This window comes from Schistocerca gregaria, chromosome 4 (assembly GCF_023897955.1).
Source record: "Schistocerca gregaria isolate iqSchGreg1 chromosome 4, iqSchGreg1.2, whole genome shotgun sequence".
NCBI lineage: Eukaryota > Metazoa > Arthropoda > Insecta > Orthoptera > Acrididae > Schistocerca > Schistocerca gregaria.
In genome coordinates, this window is record NC_064923.1 from 546429107 (window position 1) to 546444481 (window position 15375).

Below are 15375 nucleotides of genomic sequence, written 5' to 3' on the forward strand. Positions count from 1 at the left end.
CACACAAACACACACACAGAATTACGAGCTTTCGCAACTGGCAGTTGCTTCGTCAGGAAAGAGGGAAGGAGAGGGAAAAATGAAAGGATGTGGGTTTTAAGGGAGAGGGTAAGGAGTCATTCCAATCCCGGGAGCGGAAAGACTTCCCTTAGGGGAAAAAAAGGGACAGGTGTACACTCACACACACACACCCACACACATATCCATCCGCACATACACAGACACAAGCAGACATATTTAAAGGCAAAGAGTCAAGGTTTCCAGAAGTAACTGTGACAGTTCAGTTTTTATTATACCATTGTATGACAAAAATAAAAAAGTTATTATACTGTACTGTGGTTTATAATGGGATCCAAATTTCAGACAGGTTGTGGAGCCATTGATTTCAACACTAACATTTTCTACTGTATATATATATATATTTTAATGTTGTACTCCATTTTCGTCATTCGTGAAGTTTACATTTGTAGACCCATTTCATGGTTCCCCTATCCCCTGCCCCAGTGAAAAATATGATGTGCATTACTATACCTCTATCTGATTTCTAACTAATTCTGAGTTACAAGTAATCTTTTCTCTTTCCTTTGCTGTACATATAAATTTGGTTCATCATGTTGCTTTCTGTGCTGATAGAAACGTCTTAGAAGCGAGAATGGGGACCTCAATATTGAAACTGAAAAATAATCTTAACTATTATAAGGGAACAATGTGGCTATGCTCAAGGTAGAAAAAGATGGGTTAAGGAAAAGCAAATCTGTTGGTATGTTTATAGCATTTGTAGACTTAGAGAAAGCTTTTGACAATGTTGACTGGAATATCCTCTTTGTAGCTTGAAAGTAACACGAGTAAAATACAGTGAGTGGAAGGCTATTTACAACTTGTATGGAAACCAGATAGCTGTTACAAGAGTTAAGGGGCTTGAAAGGAACAAAGGACTTGCAAGAAAAGTTGAACAGAATGAACAGTCTCTTGAAGACAACAAAAGGAAAGCAAGGATAATGGATTGTAGTTGAATTAAATCATGTGATGCTTCGGGAAATAGATTAGGAAATGAGACACTTAAAATAGAAAAAGAGTTTTGCTTTTGGGCAGCAAAATAACTGATGATGGCTGAAGTGGAGAGGATATAAAATGTAGACTGGTAATGGCAAGAAAAGCATTTCTGAAAAAAAGAAATTTGTTAACATCGAATACAGATTTAAGTGTTAGGAAGTCTTTTCTGAAAGACCACAACAAACAACAGTCTATAATGGATGTGGAACACCATCAGTGACGAATAAAAGTTTTCAGAAATGACTCTACTGAAAACTGAAAGTCCTATGTTCTACATTGTTTTGCTGCTTTTACATTAAGAGATCAGCATGTTCAAAAATAAAGGTTTCCAGAAGTAACTGTGACAGTTCAGTTTTTATTATACCATTGTATGACAAAAATAAAAAAGTTATTATACTGTACTGTGGTTTATAATGGGATCCAAATTTCAGACAGGTTGTGGAGCCATTGATTTCAACACTAACATTTTCTGCTGTTTTTATCAGTTGTTTCAACAGCTGCTGGTGTTCTAATAACTGCTGCTTTTGCAGCTCCTAATTGCTATCACTTTGCATTCCATACAAGATTCTGATTCTTGTCTGCCATTTTGTAAGTTTATAAGAGTTGTTTATTAGTAGTGTGCAACTAGTATTGTAAGATATAAATAATGGTGGTAGTGCAGTGAAATGAATCTATCAATGCAAAATCCATTTCATTCCTGTGGTAAGGCAGATGGTTGTTAAAGGCACTGATATATGTGCTTCTAAAAGTGCTTACAATTGTAGTAAATTTGGGCTGGGGCCATTGTAACACAACATGGGATTTGCAGGAAGCACACCATAGAGTAGAATACAGTTTGTGTTGCATGTTTTATGGGCAGGTCACCATCAGGGGCATTGCCACATGACATGTACAGTGCAGCAATGCCATCTTCTGCTGGGCAATCTCCATTGTTTCAGTATCCGTGTCATCATTGATAATCACTGTCATAATAGAAAGTCCTCACCCATAATATACATGAGTAATGTCTCTCTTTATGAGAAGCCTACCAGTCACTGCTTGTAAGTACAGTAATAATGAAAAAAATATTAGAAAATTGTTCTTGTATATTACTAGTGTAATACACAGATACATAGATGTTGCTAACTAGTTTGTGATTCTACCCAATAGCATCCTGCACCATAAGGCCTTGAGTTGGTGCTGTATATCTTATGCGAATGCAGTCATTGTGATGTCACTCCCCGTCTGCAGTGAACCAAAATGTGGCCATTATTTTCTAACAAATTCAAACAAACAGAACCTGGATTTGTCCAAAAACACCATCTGATGCCATTCCTGTCCCCAGTGACATTGTTCCGTACACCATTGCCATCTAGAATGCTTTTTAACATTCATCGGAGGTAGGAGGAAAAGTGGACAATGTGCTCATACTCTATGCCATAATAAACGGTGACAGACTGTCACCCCTGATAGTGTACAATGTGTAATACTGTTCCACTGTTGTGCCGGAGCTGAGGAGGATGCAGATCTCTCCTGCAATGCCATTTGGATGAGGTGTTGATCTTCTCAGGCAGTGGTCTGGGTGGTGCAACCTGACCCATCTCATCATGTTCTACAGTCTTCTGTGAATGATTCTGCACACACTTGTTGCACTGCCGAAACACTTTGTCTCACATGAGCAGCAATTTCCTGGGTTAATGCATCACATTTTTTCATGCTGTTAATGCCAATAACTCACTGATTTGAGGGCATGGTGCGCGCATACGTCTGCAAAGCACCCTGCATGTCTGCTAAGCCCCTGCATGTCTGCTCAAGTCACACTGATCCATTACCTTTGATTTATAGCAACAATGAGAGCCTTAGGCAGATTTTATCGGCAGGTGGTGTTGACCTTGAAGCCGTAGGCCGACATTATTCAAATGGTAATCATTTCTGCGGAGTACCTCTATCATTTGAAAATCTGAAATAAATCGGTGAAGAATTTAATGAGATTTTTGGAAACAACGTTTCCACAGCATCTCCTCTTTATACATTAGTGTGCATAACATCCTGTTCATTCATGATTTATTATGGCAATTAAAAAAAATGTTGTAGAGAGAACAATTTTTCTCCCCTGTATAGGATGAGGTTGAGAATGAGTATTTTAGAACAGAAAACAAACTGAATGATACTAAAGCTTAAGGTGCCACGTAGGTCACAGTAAAGCTGTTTACACTTATGGGTCTTCAACTGGAGATATCATACTCAATAACTGGCTGAGATCAATTTACCTCCGATCCATTAAAACAGTGTCTGCGTAATAAATGGTGTATATAGTGCCTTATTGACACACTGTAGATTTCAGGTTCGATGCCAGTCATATGATATTGTCATCAGAGTAAAAATTTGTTGGTGATCTAAAGTAAGGAAGAAGGCCACTGAATTTAAACACTATATTACAGAACATTAATGACATAAATTCCAATTAAGTTTATTGACAATCATATACCGTGACGTCAAGGTGTCCTTCATATAACATTTGTGGCATGAGAACAATTTATGTTACCAGTGTTGTTATGAAAACAGTTAGTCTGAAAATTATAAATCATAATGTGATATACAGGGTGGTCCATTGATCATGACCAGGCCAAATATCTCACGAAATAAACGTCAAATGAAAAAACTACAAAGAACGAAACTTGTCTAGCTTGAAGGGGGAAACCAAATGGCGCTATGGTTGGCCCGCTAGATGGCGCTGCCTTAGGTCAAACCGATATCAAAGTCGTTTTTTTAAATAGGAACCCCCATTTTTTGTAACATATTCATGTAATACGTAAAGAAATATGAATTTTTTAGTTAGACCACTTTTTCGCTTTGTGATAGATGGCGCTGTAATAGTCACAAACATATGGCTCACAGTTTTAGACAAACAGTTGGTAACAGGTGGTTTTTTTAAATTAAAAGACAGGGTGTAGGTACATTTGAACATTTTATTTTGGTTGTTCCAATGTGATACATGTACCTTTATGAACTTATAATTTCTGAGAACGCATGCTGTTACCTGTAAATACCATATATTTGACAATATATGAAACGATATTTCTCTCAACAGCGAGTAGTTCGCCTTCTGTTATATTTGCACATGCATTGACAATGTGCTAACGCATGTTGTCAGGCATTGTCAGTGGATCACGATAGCAGATATCCTTCAGCTTTTCCCACAGAAAGAAATCTGGGGCGTTAGATCTGGTGAACGTGCGGGCCATGGTATGGTGCTTTGACGACCAATCCACCTGTCATGAAATATGCTATTCAGTACCGCTTCAACCGCACGTGAGCTATGTGCTGGACATCCATCATATTGGAAGTACTTCACCATTCTGTCATGCAGTGAAACATCTTGTAATAACATTGGTAGAACATTACGTAGGAAATCAGCATACATTGCACCATTTAGATTGCCATTGATAAAATGGGGGCCAGTTATCCTTCCTCCCATAATGCCGCACCATACATTAACCCACCAAGGTTGCTGATGTTCCACTTCTCGCAGCCATCATGGATTTTTTGTTGTTCAGTAGTGCATATTATGCTGGTTTATGTTACCGATGTTGGTGAATGATGCTTTGTCGCTAAATAGAACACATGCAAAAAATTTGTCATCGTCCTGTAATTTCTCTTGTGCCCAGTGGCAGAACTGTGCATGACATTCAAAGTCGTCACCATGCAATTCCTGGTGCGTAGAAATATGGTACGAGTGCAATCGATGTTGATGTAGCATTCTCAACACTGACGTTTTTGAGATTCCCAATTCTCGCGCAATTTGTCTGCTACTGTTGTGTGGATTAGCCGCGACAGCAGCTAAAACACCTACTTGGGCATCATCATTTGTTGCAGGTCGTGGTTGACATTTCACATGTGGCTGAACACTTCATGTTTCCTTGAATGATGTCGTCCAGGATACCAAGCAGCATACATAGAACACACCTGTTGGGCATTTTGATCACAATAGCCATACATCAACAGGATATTGACCTTTTCCACAGTTGGTAAACGGTCCATTTTAACGTGGGTAATATATCACAAAGCAAATACCAAGCAGACTGGCAGAATGTTACGTGATACCACATACTTATACGTTTGTGACTATTACAGCACCATCTACCACAAAGTGAAAAAAGTGGTCCAACTTCAACATTCATATTTCTTTATGTACTACATGAATAAGTAATAAAAAATGGGGGTTCCTATTTTAAAAAATGCAGTTTATATCCGTTTGACCTATGGCAGTGCCATCTAGCGGGCTAACCTTAGCACCATCTGGTTTCCCCCTTCAAGGTAGATGAGTTTCATTCTTTGTAGTTTTTTCATTTGATGCTTATTTCATGAGATATTTGGCCCGGTCACTATCAATGGACCACCCTATATAAATTTTTTGTGTGCACTTGCTGCATATTAAATGTAAATTAATTACATTTTATCTGTTTACTGTTTATTTTGCAACTAACATAATGAAGGAAATTATCAGCTGTTATCAAAAGTAAAAGAAAAGCAAGAGTAAAGAAAGAGAGAAGAGTAACAAAATTCATTTTATAGTGAATTCATGTTGCTAAGTATATTAGCTTGTGATGTTACACACTACACTATCCCATTGTTATAGAGACTGTGACCGTTTTAATGATTGGTAAGTAAATTCATGTCGCCAACATCTCTTGAATGAAGAATCACCAGTATGATTGGTTTTAAGGTGAAATACTGTGCACTTTAAACCACACCAGCATTCAGTCCATTCTCCAACCCCATTGCTAACTCCAAAGCCTCTCCTAGTTAGAACTTTGTTGTTAGCTTTGAAGCTCAGTTCTAAATGACTTAACCAAGAATTTCTCGCCAAGTTGGTGTTTCTTTCTTTTGTTCATAATATTGCAGAAATTGCTGCCAAATTATGCATTTATCCATGTCATGGCATAGTGGTATTTATTGTCTTCATTTTGCTGCTTTTGCTTTGGAGCAAATAATTCAGTTCCACTGATCCCAACATCGAATCCCTTCCTTCGTAATTTGCACATCATTGAATTGCTCAACTGTAATGTTTTGCTAGTGTGTTCTGTCTCCTTTTCCACCTGTATTGTCATTGCTTTCTCCTTCTCCTTGCCAATAAATTCAGTTTTGTAACGGCAAGCTTGCACTTTAACTGGAGCATGGCGGTATCTAGCCACATAATCAAAGTTAGTTCTAATGGCTGCCGGGTCTGTAGTTTGCTTTGTTGAATAATATGAGATTTTTTTAAACATGTAAAGTATGCTAACAAATCATGTCTTTTCATTTTATCTATCTTTGACACGAATGAAGATGATAATATTACCGCAAGCTGTCCTTCGATCTTGTTGGTTGATGCTGCCATTAAGTTTCCGCTTTCAAAGAATATGTTCCTGGCTCGTGTATATTTGTTTACAAGAGAGAAAGGTGAATACTATTAACATGCAAAAAACAATGTTAATCTATTTCAGCATTGTTTTTTAATTGAGTGAATCCTCTGATAAAGACATGTAAAATGTTGAAATGTTGTTAATGATTTCCAGAACAGTCACAGTGTGAAGAGCATTGGAAGAGTTGGTAGCAGAGGGAAAATGACCAGTACAGAATTTGTGTGAAATAATATATCCAGGTAGTGATTAATTATTTGCTGTGTATGAAATGCTCATAATATTGTGTAAAGTGCTTTTATGCAGAAGCATCTGGTGAAGAATGGTGATTAAGCCACCACATGCTTCATGACATTACCTAGTTTAGGTTATGCTTCTTGCTTGCAGTAAATATGGGTTTCTATCTTTTGTCTCACCATTTTCAGGCTGTTAAGATATCTACACAGTTTGCATTCTCTTTATGATCTTTGAAAACATAGGTCTTTGTATTTTCTTATCCTTCAATTTTAAATGGGCTTTCAAAGCCCATGACACATTATTGTATAATCATTAAGGTTTGTAGCTGTTGCAGATGTATTTGACATGTTTTTCAAGTCGTCAAATACCAGTAATAGTCGTATAACACAATTACAAATTCCCTATCTCATAGTGATTTGCACTGCCTGCGTCTGACATTCATACTTCGCTAAAACCAGTTATGCAGAGCTTTTTGCAACATAACTACAACATGTTACAGTCTAAATAATGTAAGAAGTAAGCCCTTCTGCTCATAAAAATATTTGAGAACTCTCTTTTTTTGTGGTGCTTAGAAATGGCGATAATAGTTGTAAGATTTTCAGGAAATAGAATTATTTTCTTTTTTCTTTCTTAGAAAATAATAGTTCCTTCTTAAAAATGTAATACAAAGAAATGTACAGAAACTCAGAGATAAAGGTACAGGAAGGGGTACATCATTTGGCAAATTCTGTGGAGAAGATAATCTGCTGATATACATATGACTTAGTTCCCAAGAATGGCAATAAAACATTACAGGATAGTAAAGAAATGGCTGCAATGAAAGGAATATAGATTCCAGTGATTTAAGAAAGAGGTTCTGCAGAAATGCTTTCTACTAGATCTCACGTCATGTTGATTTCAACATTTGCCCAACTACTAACAAGAATTATGAGGCAAAGAAAGTAACAGTGTCCATATTAAACATTCCACTTCTCAGTTACTACGCAACATGTACACATGTTGACTTTGTTTTCAAGAAAGCAGTTTACAAATGAATTTTTCTGTCACTACCTTGGACGGTAATATTAGACATTTTATGGCAGCATGGTTTTTTTTACCTCCTGCTGAAGAACACACTGCATTAAACAAGAGAGATAGTAGGTTTCCGGGTAATGTGTCAGTTTTCATTATAGATGAACCAAATAAATTACAGAGCTATATGATATCCCCAGTATAGGAAACTTTTTGCCTTTAGTGAAATACCACTTAATGTAATTGTACTACAGTATTAAATGGTTTGAAAGTATTTTTGTCTTGTTTGCAGGCCTTATGGTTGGAATCAATCCTGCCAGATTTTAGTTTGTATGCTAACTGTATATGAATGAATCAACAAAATTGGTGCCATGATTCAAAAATGCAATTCACTTTAATGCAGTGATTACTTGGTGTTTATATTTTAAACAAGAAAGTACTAAAACTGAGTCAATTCACAGTTGTCAGATTGTAAATATTGATGAGATACCCTTAAGATTTCCCTCAGCATCCATCCTATCTTCCTGACCTCTCCCAAAACTTTTTAAAAATGTGTTTCATATTTTAATTTTTAGTTATGTGTGGTGTTTGTATTTACATATCACTGTGGTTTGCTTATTTCATGGATAAATTTATCAATACTAATCTCTGAGCAGTGGCTCCCAGCACAAGGTTAATTAAGGAGAGTGAATCTCAGCTGTTACATTTGTGTGTGTGTGTGTGTGTGTGTGTGTGTGTGTGTGTGTGTGTGTGTGTGTGTGGGTGCGCGCGTGCTGCAATGCATAATAAATCTCCCTTTAGCCAAAGATGTGAGTGGTTTACTCTCCTCTTTTCAATTTCTGCCTCTGCTATTGTTGTACAGATTTTTACTTTTGCTGTTTCCTTTCTTCTTAAGTTAAGAGGTAAAAGACCTAGAATTGTATCACCTTACAATCCTCAAACAGCTACATATTTCACAATTGCTAACTTTAACCTTTTGTATCTCTCTAAAAATATGTGATAGCTTGTAATTTACACATTAACACTTATTTGTTGTACTGAAAGTAATTGGTGTCATATAGAAGGAAGCCACCAGTTGCCGAAAAGCTAATTGATACACAGATAGTAACAACCTCACAAATATAGTTATCAACTTTCAAGCTACTGTTGTAAGTGGTGGTTATCTTCTGCACGTTGTACACCTATCAGTTTAAAAACCAGGTGATTCCAGTAAACAATTTTGTTTTAGGTCACATTCAAGAACACAGAAGTGTGGACTAAAGAATAAACATATGGTGGCAGACAATACAGAGAGAAATTCTTCATGTTCATCAGTAACTAAGAATGTGGACGACAAGAGAACAGATGAAAATGAATTTAATTTATATGCTGCAAGTGCATCTCATGTGAGTGTTAAAGTCAATGGTGATCTCATAGATGACTCAAACAAAAATTGTGCACCACAAGCAGTGAATGATGTACTGGTAAAAATAGAAGCTAATGAACACAAAAATCAGTTGGAGAAAAATAATACACAGGAAGCCAATCCTCAAGTTGAGTTGGAAACTGATTTTGTAAAAGATTTAGATGCAACAGAAATTTCTTATTGCTGTCCTCTTTGTTGTCAAGGAAGTGTCAGTGCTCAGAATATTGTCAAAGACCTTGAAACCTGTACTCCTATGGAAAGTTCAACCTATTCTGATATGGAAGATGAAGACGACGATGATGAAGAAGAAGAAGATGATGATGTTGATTATATAGATGTACATATAATAGATGACATAAGTGATGAATCAAATCTTGTATATCCTTCACTTGATAACTTTGCTTTATCTAAAATTGATGATGATAGTAACACAACAGATGAAAATTATTCTGATTGGTGGAATATGGAAAATGCTTTAGAGGATGCTGATATTATTGTGGATACGTTAAACCCACAAGCAGGTGAAGTGTATCATAGCTTCGAATCTCATGACAACCAAGAAACTCTTATAAAAAACTTTGATAATGTAAAGGATGTAGACACAGAGGTTAACTACACTTGTATAATCTGCAATAATACATTTCCAAGTGTTGATCTTTGCTTGAACCATGCAAAGGAGCACAGTGAGACTGACAAGCATCCATGTAGCTTGTGCAGTACATTTTTTAAAACTGAAGCTGACCTTGTCAACCATTTTAAGGATCACCAGATAGAGGAAGTTAAACTGAAATCAAGAGGTAAGCGTTTGGTGTGCCCTACTTGCAATAGGAGATTTAATGGGGAAAAAACATACCTCCAACATTCATGTATTACTCCTGAAACAAAACAGTTTCATTGCAAGCAATGTACAAAGTCGTATAATTCAGAGGAAAGGCTAGCATTTCATATGAAATTCCATGAGGGTGCCAGAGCTAACTTTTGTGAAAAGTGTGCAAGGGAATTTGATAATGAATGTGCTTTATACTATCACACTCGTATGGTTCATAATGGTGAGAGACCATTTGCATGTCCAATTTGTCATAAAAGATTGTACTCCAACTCAAGATTAGCAGCACATATGAGAGTTCACACTGGTGAAAGACCTTTTGCATGTGAATTTTGTGGGCGTAAATTTTATGACAGGGAAACTCTAAAAGGCCACTATGTGACACACATGTCTGTAAAACCGTATCAGTGTGACTACTGTGGTATGTGTTGTGGACGCTTAAGTATATTAAAACAGCACATTCAGGCACATCATTCTGACTGTAGCACATCCAAACGTTTACCCTCTCTTATACATTATCATTGTAAGACTTGTAACAAAACTTTCACTAGTTCATCTGATGTCCTGAATCATCGTTCATCTCACTGGGGTACAAAATCTACTTCTGAAAGTGCACAGGAGCATGCTTGTGAATACTGTGGAAAGTCTTTTTCAGTACTTCGTGCATTAGGAAGGCATCGAAAACGAGAACATCCAGATGAAAAACCTTATGTATGCAGTGTCTGCAAGGAAGCATCTCATACACTTTATGAAGCTCGAGTTCATAGAAAAATACATACAGATAGTGAATTGAAACTGAAAACCAAGGAAACTTCAGATAATTCTGTTATGTTTGTATGTGAAGCCTGTGGCAATATTTTTGTTGACAAACGAACTTTTACAAAACATCTCAGGGAACACAAGCCCCATGCATCTTATAATTGCAAAGTTTGTGGAAAGCAATTTGCAGATAATCAGAGACTCACAGTTCACATGAGACTTCACACAGGAGAAAAACCCTATGCATGTACTGTGTGCAACAAGAGGTTTACACAGACATCTGCCCTATACACACATGCTCTGCTCCACACAGGTGAGAAACCACATCAGTGTGACTTATGTGGTAAAGCTTTTCGTATAAAAGCAGATCGTGATAATCACCGTCGTACCCACACGGGAGAAAAACCATACAAATGTGAATTCTGCAACAAACAGTTTCGGACTGGACAAGTGTACTATCAGCATCGCATGATTCACACAGGAGAACGTCGATTTCCTTGTGATATCTGCGGAAAAGCCTTTAAACGTTCCCATACCCTCGTTGTTCATAAAAGGATACACACTGGTGAAAAACCTAATATATGTGATATATGTGGAAAAGGTTTCCGACAGCGTAGTGACATGAGAAAACATAGATCAATACATACTCCAGCTGAACCATCATGATGATTGTTAGTGTCTTTCAAGTTAAGATGTGGAATTCTTATGCAGAATAGTTTTTGATTTTCTGAATCACTGAATTTGTTGCAGCATTCACAAATACCTGAAAAGTCAACTCCCACAACTCTCATCGCGCTTTAAGTGTTTGTGTGAAGTGTAAAAACTTTAGACAGTATTTTGTGATAAACTACAACAATTGGATTTAGTATTTATGTTTGTCTGTATCATAGTAAATGTTGATTTAGAAGCTATCATTCCTGAGCCTTGCTTCTATGTATGACAGCACTGACATTTTATAATATCTAAATTATTGAAACCATATTTGCAGTATGTTTACAAAGCGATTTATGCATTTTTTTCATAGTACTGCACTCTACTCTGTTATCCAAGTGAGGTTTTTTACTACTTAATATTGTACTGCATAAATAATTGCAACAAGATTTTGTGATTTTTAAAATAAAAATGTCACATCTGTAATTACAGCTTGGAACCATTAAAGAAATGGTGTGGTCATTTTTATGGAAAATAACAACACTCCTTTCTTTTGAAATGTTTGAGTAGCTGAGAATACTGATGGAAATACAAAATGAATAAAACAATAAATTATAATGCAGTAATCAAGAAGAAATGGAATTCCAAATATTTGTTTGATAAGATTATTAAATCCTAACAATTATCAGGTTGTAAAGACAAGTGTTACAATCATGAAGAGGCTGGGTGTATAAAACATGCACACACATAGGGAGGGGGAGGGGGAGAGAGAGAGAGAGAGAGAGAGAGAGAGAGAGAGAGAGAGAGAGATAATGGTGGTGGAGCTGAAGGTGCACTTGTAAGGAAAATATAAAGAATACTTTTCAGGATAACATGAGGGCTGGTAACAGTAAAAAATAAATAAATCCATAAAAGTGATTATTCATTTCATAGTTTTTGTATGCTTTCATGTAATCCATAGCTGAATAAGAAACTAGTTGCAGTTCTGCTATCACATATGCAGCAGGAATTACACAGTATTTCTTTTGCAGGACTTTTGTTGAGTTTTCTGAGTGTCCAAGAGTTTTGGACTTAGTTGTTAGATTTGGTAGATAGGCTGAACTCAGCTTAGAGATTGTATGGATACACTGACCAGTATGTCTGAAGATTTTAAGCAATTACTTGCACACAGGGGCTGTATCCTGTTTCTGCTTCACATTGTTTTGAATAACCAGAAATAAAGGAAGTTCCAGGCACAGATTTTTTTTTAAGAAATACTCCACATTGGCCACAGAATACTTTCTTATCAAAAGTCACAATTGGTTTCCCAGCATTGGAAGATACATCCTCAGATGATGAAGGTTCTTTTTAGTAGATCATGGGCGAAAAGTAACCATCTTAGAGCCACTCCGCATCAGTTGCTTTTAGCATGCTGTTTGTTTACACTATTATGCAAATGATGGGGAGGAGCTCTGAGGCAGTTACCTTTCGGCAATGACCTATTAAAAAGAATCTTTATAACCTGAGGATGGATACCCTAGTGGCGTGTAATGACTTTTAATTTAAAAAAAAAATGTATTCTATGGCCAATGTAGAGTATTTCTTTCAAAATGTGGAAGTTTGGCTGCTGTTACCGGCAATTTAAAACATCTTCCTCACAGATAGTTTTGTTTTCAACACTGAACAATGATTATTGTAAGAACCATGGATCTTGAGTGGCTTTTTTGCCTCTGAGATACAGATAACTGTACCATAGGCGCAACCATATCAGAGGGGTGTCAGTGGAGATACCATAAAAACGTGATACCTGAAAGTAGTTGCAGGGGCAACAGTCTGGATGGTAGACTGTTTTGGCTAGGTAATGTTAGCCAACATGGCCGTACTATATTGTTACAAACGTTCAAATGTGTGTGAATTCCTAAGGGACCAAACTGCTGAGGTCATCATTTCCTAGACTTACACACTACTTAAACTTTTAAACTATCTTATGCTAAGAACAACACACACACACCCGTGTCTGAGGGAGGACTCGAACCTTTGGCGAGAGGGTCCCCGCAATCCGTGACATGGCGCCTCAAACCACATGGCCACTCTGTGCAGCTATATTGGTACAGCAAATGGCTGAAAGTGAGAGGAAACTTCAGATGTTTTATTTCCTGAGACATGTAGCTCTACTGTGTGGTTTAATGATAATGGTAACCCCTCGGGTAAAACATTTCAGAGGTAAAATAGTCCCCAAATTGGGACCTCAGACAACTCAGGAGGGTGTGATATCAGGAGAAATAAAACTGGTGCTTTACAAGTCAGAGTGTGGATTGTTAGATACCTTAACTGGAGAGATAGTTTGGAGAATTTAAAAAGATAGATGGGTCGATTGAAGTTACATATAATGATAATTTATGAAGTGCAGTGACAGGAAGAACAGGTTTCTGACAGCTGAGTACAGGGTATCAACACAAAATCATATAGAGGTAACAAAGAAATGGGTCTAATAATGAACAAGAAACAGGAATGAGGGTAAACTACTATGAACACCATTGTGGACCAATTATTGTAGCTAAAGTAATGTCACAACATTTTTGATACTAGTAATGGAACTCCTACTACTGGTGCAATTACAGGTAATGTCTAATTTGACTACACTTCGTTTAATGTACAACTATGTAATATATTTAATATTTCCTTTCACAAGGATTCTTCTCATGTGAGGTAAAGGAGCACCACAGACAACTGGGTTTTCTCCACTACGTAATATAAAGTGGCCCTTGTTGCACCTGCCATCCTGGCCAAAGATGTTGACCGCACGAGTTCCATGATACCATGCAGACATTTTTCTTTTTCCTTAGTCATAAATTATTATTAATTGTTTTCTTGAATTGACAAGATTATCCCAAAAGTAATAAGACTTCTGAATTAGTTCCATAGAGCAGAATGTAATACGGAGGCAAAAAATATGTATCAGCAAAAATGACTGGACTGCATATGATAGCATACCAATAAACTAAAAATCGTAATTACATTTTTTTTGAGCTGACTGTTTTTTCTCAAATTGAGTGTGCTATTTGAAAGAAAATTTCTTGATGAGTATAATAGTTCCTATTCCAAAGAAGACAGGTGCTGACAGGTGTGAATATGACAGAAACAACATTTTAAAAGTCTTGTTGCAAATACTGACATGAGTTATTTACAGAAGAATGGAAAAACTGGTGGAAGTCATTCTGTTGGCAGGATCAGTTTTTGTTTCAAATATAGTCACACACACACAGTAATATTGCACCTGCAAAATATATTAGAAGTTAGGCTGAAGAAAGGTAAACCACTGTTTATAGCATTTGTAGATTAGGCTACATAAATGTTTTGACAATGTTGGTTGGAACACACACTGAAATTATGGAGGTTGCAGGGATACATGCAGGGAGTGAAAGGTTATCCTAAAATTGTATAGAAATCAGATTACAATTATAAGAGTTGAAGGACATGAAAGTATATCAGAAGTTGAGAGGGGAATGGGAAAGGGCAGTAGCCTATCCCCAGTGTTCTTCAATCTGTGCATTGTGCAGGCAGCTAAGAAAATCAACAAGAAATTTAGTTCAGGAAGAAAAATAGCAACTCTGAGAATTGGTTATACTTTGTAATGTAATTCTGTCATAGACGTCAAAGGATTTTGATGATAAGTTGAACGGGGGAGATGAGAAACAAAAAGTATTCAATGAGTTTTGCTGTTCAAGCAGCAGAATAGCTAAAATGGTGAAGATGTAAAATACACACTGGCAATAGCAAGAAAAGCCTTTCTGATGAAGAGAAATGTGTTAAAACTGAATATATACTTCAATGTTATAAAGACAATCTGAAATATTTGTCTGGAGTGCAGCCTTGTAAGCAAGTGAAGTATAGACAATAAACTGTCCAGACAAGAAGAAAATAGGCTCTTTTGAAATTTGGCGCTATAGAAGAATTGTGAAGCTTGTATGCATTGATTGAATAAGCAATGGAGAGATACTGAATCTAACTGGGAAAATATAAATTGGCGGCACAATCTGACTAAAAAAAAAAGGGATTGGTTGATAGGATTC

General features: G+C 36.7%; 1 protein-coding gene across 11 annotated transcripts in view; it reads left to right on the top strand.

Annotated features, from left to right (window-relative positions):
- Positions 1-12133, top strand: part of LOC126365755 (zinc finger protein 345-like) — a 135800-nt gene extending 123667 nt beyond the window's left edge. For 10 of the 11 annotated variants that reach the window (XM_050008248.1, XM_050008247.1, XM_050008243.1 and 7 more), the window contains one exon: positions 8911-12133. In XM_050008248.1, the coding sequence (XP_049864205.1) occupies positions 8911-11338 (2428 nt within the window). In that variant the 3' untranslated portion in view covers positions 11339-12133. Of the gene's footprint in view, positions 1-6590; positions 6677-8910 lie in introns of all 11 variants that reach the window. The other variant, XM_050008252.1, reaches the window with a different exon arrangement.
- Positions 12134-15375: the final 3242 nt, after the last annotated feature.